The sequence below is a fragment of the Centroberyx gerrardi genome, chromosome 14 (genome assembly GCF_048128805.1).
Source record: "Centroberyx gerrardi isolate f3 chromosome 14, fCenGer3.hap1.cur.20231027, whole genome shotgun sequence".
NCBI classification, from domain to species: domain Eukaryota; kingdom Metazoa; phylum Chordata; class Actinopteri; order Beryciformes; family Berycidae; genus Centroberyx; species Centroberyx gerrardi.
In genome coordinates, this window is record NC_136010.1 from 1,446,974 (window position 1) to 1,448,243 (window position 1,270).

Sequence of the window (1,270 nt, forward strand, 5' to 3'; positions counted from 1 at the left end):
CAGGCCAAACCAGGCTAAACCTGGGTTCTCCAGACTCCAAACCTTTACTGGTTTCTCAAAACCAGCAGGGCGGCGCTGTCCGGCAGAAAATTAAGAACATTTTTAAAAGAACTAAGATTTAATAGACAGAAAAAGAGGTGAATGTAAATCTGGACTCATCTTGTCTTACAGCTGGTAGACTGTTAATCATCACACCTGTCATCATATATGCAAATGAGCCAGATGACATCACATCCTCCAAAACCTGGGGTGCGTCCAACAGCTCAACACGCAGCAACCAGGACGTCTAACAGGGAACGACAGTGTGATGAACGTTATCGACTGAGACGGAGACTCTGTGTGTGTGTGTGTGTGTGTGTACGTTCCAGAACTACACACACACACACACACACACACACACACACACACACACACACACACACACACAACTGTACTGGACAGAATGGGTATTCCCATCCAAATCAGCAGAACTGAGCGGACGTTTGGCCACTTGTCAACAACAGTAAGTGATGAGTAATACATTTAAACTAATTGTAATATACAATTATAAAATTAACATAAGTTAGCATTAAAAAGACAGGGTCTTAAAACTCTTAAAAAAACACTTTATATTCATATGAAAGGCTTGGATTGTTTACAAAGTACAACTTGTGCGTTTTTACATTCACAGAAAATCTTTTTCATAAAAACATTGACAGGAAGCAGGAAGCAGACTGAGCGAGACGCAGAGGAACAGAATGAAGAAGAAGAAACACAAAACATTTATCTTCCTCAACATACAAATGAACAGAATTTTACAGTAAACAGGTTTGTTCTGTGTGTCTTAAAACCAGCTGGCTGTCAGGATGAGATGCTGGCAGATTATTAAAATGATTTGTAATCTCAATATAAAACAACTAAAATCAATACTATACATTTTAGTATAGTAATACAACGTATTGTATTATAGTCCAGCGGTACTATAATACAAAGTGTCTGCTAACCTGCTGAGGAGCTGAACAAGATCTGCAGCGTTTGGAAAATTAAACATTAAAGATTTAAAGGTCCATATTCTACTGTCCAGAGTTTATTTTGTGTCTTTCTGTCCATTCAAAGCTGTGTGTGTGGTGTCATGAACCAAAAACACTCTCAATCCATTTCTCCACGTTCATTTTCCAGCATCTCTCTGAGCCTTACCAAGAACAGGCCGTTTCTGTCTCCGTGTCTTTAAGGCTCATTAATATTAACGACCCTCCGTTCCGATCGGCTAACCGTTTCGAGAGCGAAACGT

General features: G+C 39.6%; 1 protein-coding gene across 1 annotated transcript in view; it reads left to right on the forward strand.

The window, feature by feature from the left end:
* The window catches only part of LOC139921192 (uncharacterized), a 76,899-nt gene extending 76,574 nt beyond the window's left edge, over nucleotides 1-325 (forward strand). The window contains 1 exon segment of the mRNA XM_078288049.1: nucleotides 263-325. Coding sequence (XP_078144175.1) covers nucleotides 263-325 — 63 coding nt within the window.
* Nucleotides 326-1,270: the final 945 nt, after the last annotated feature.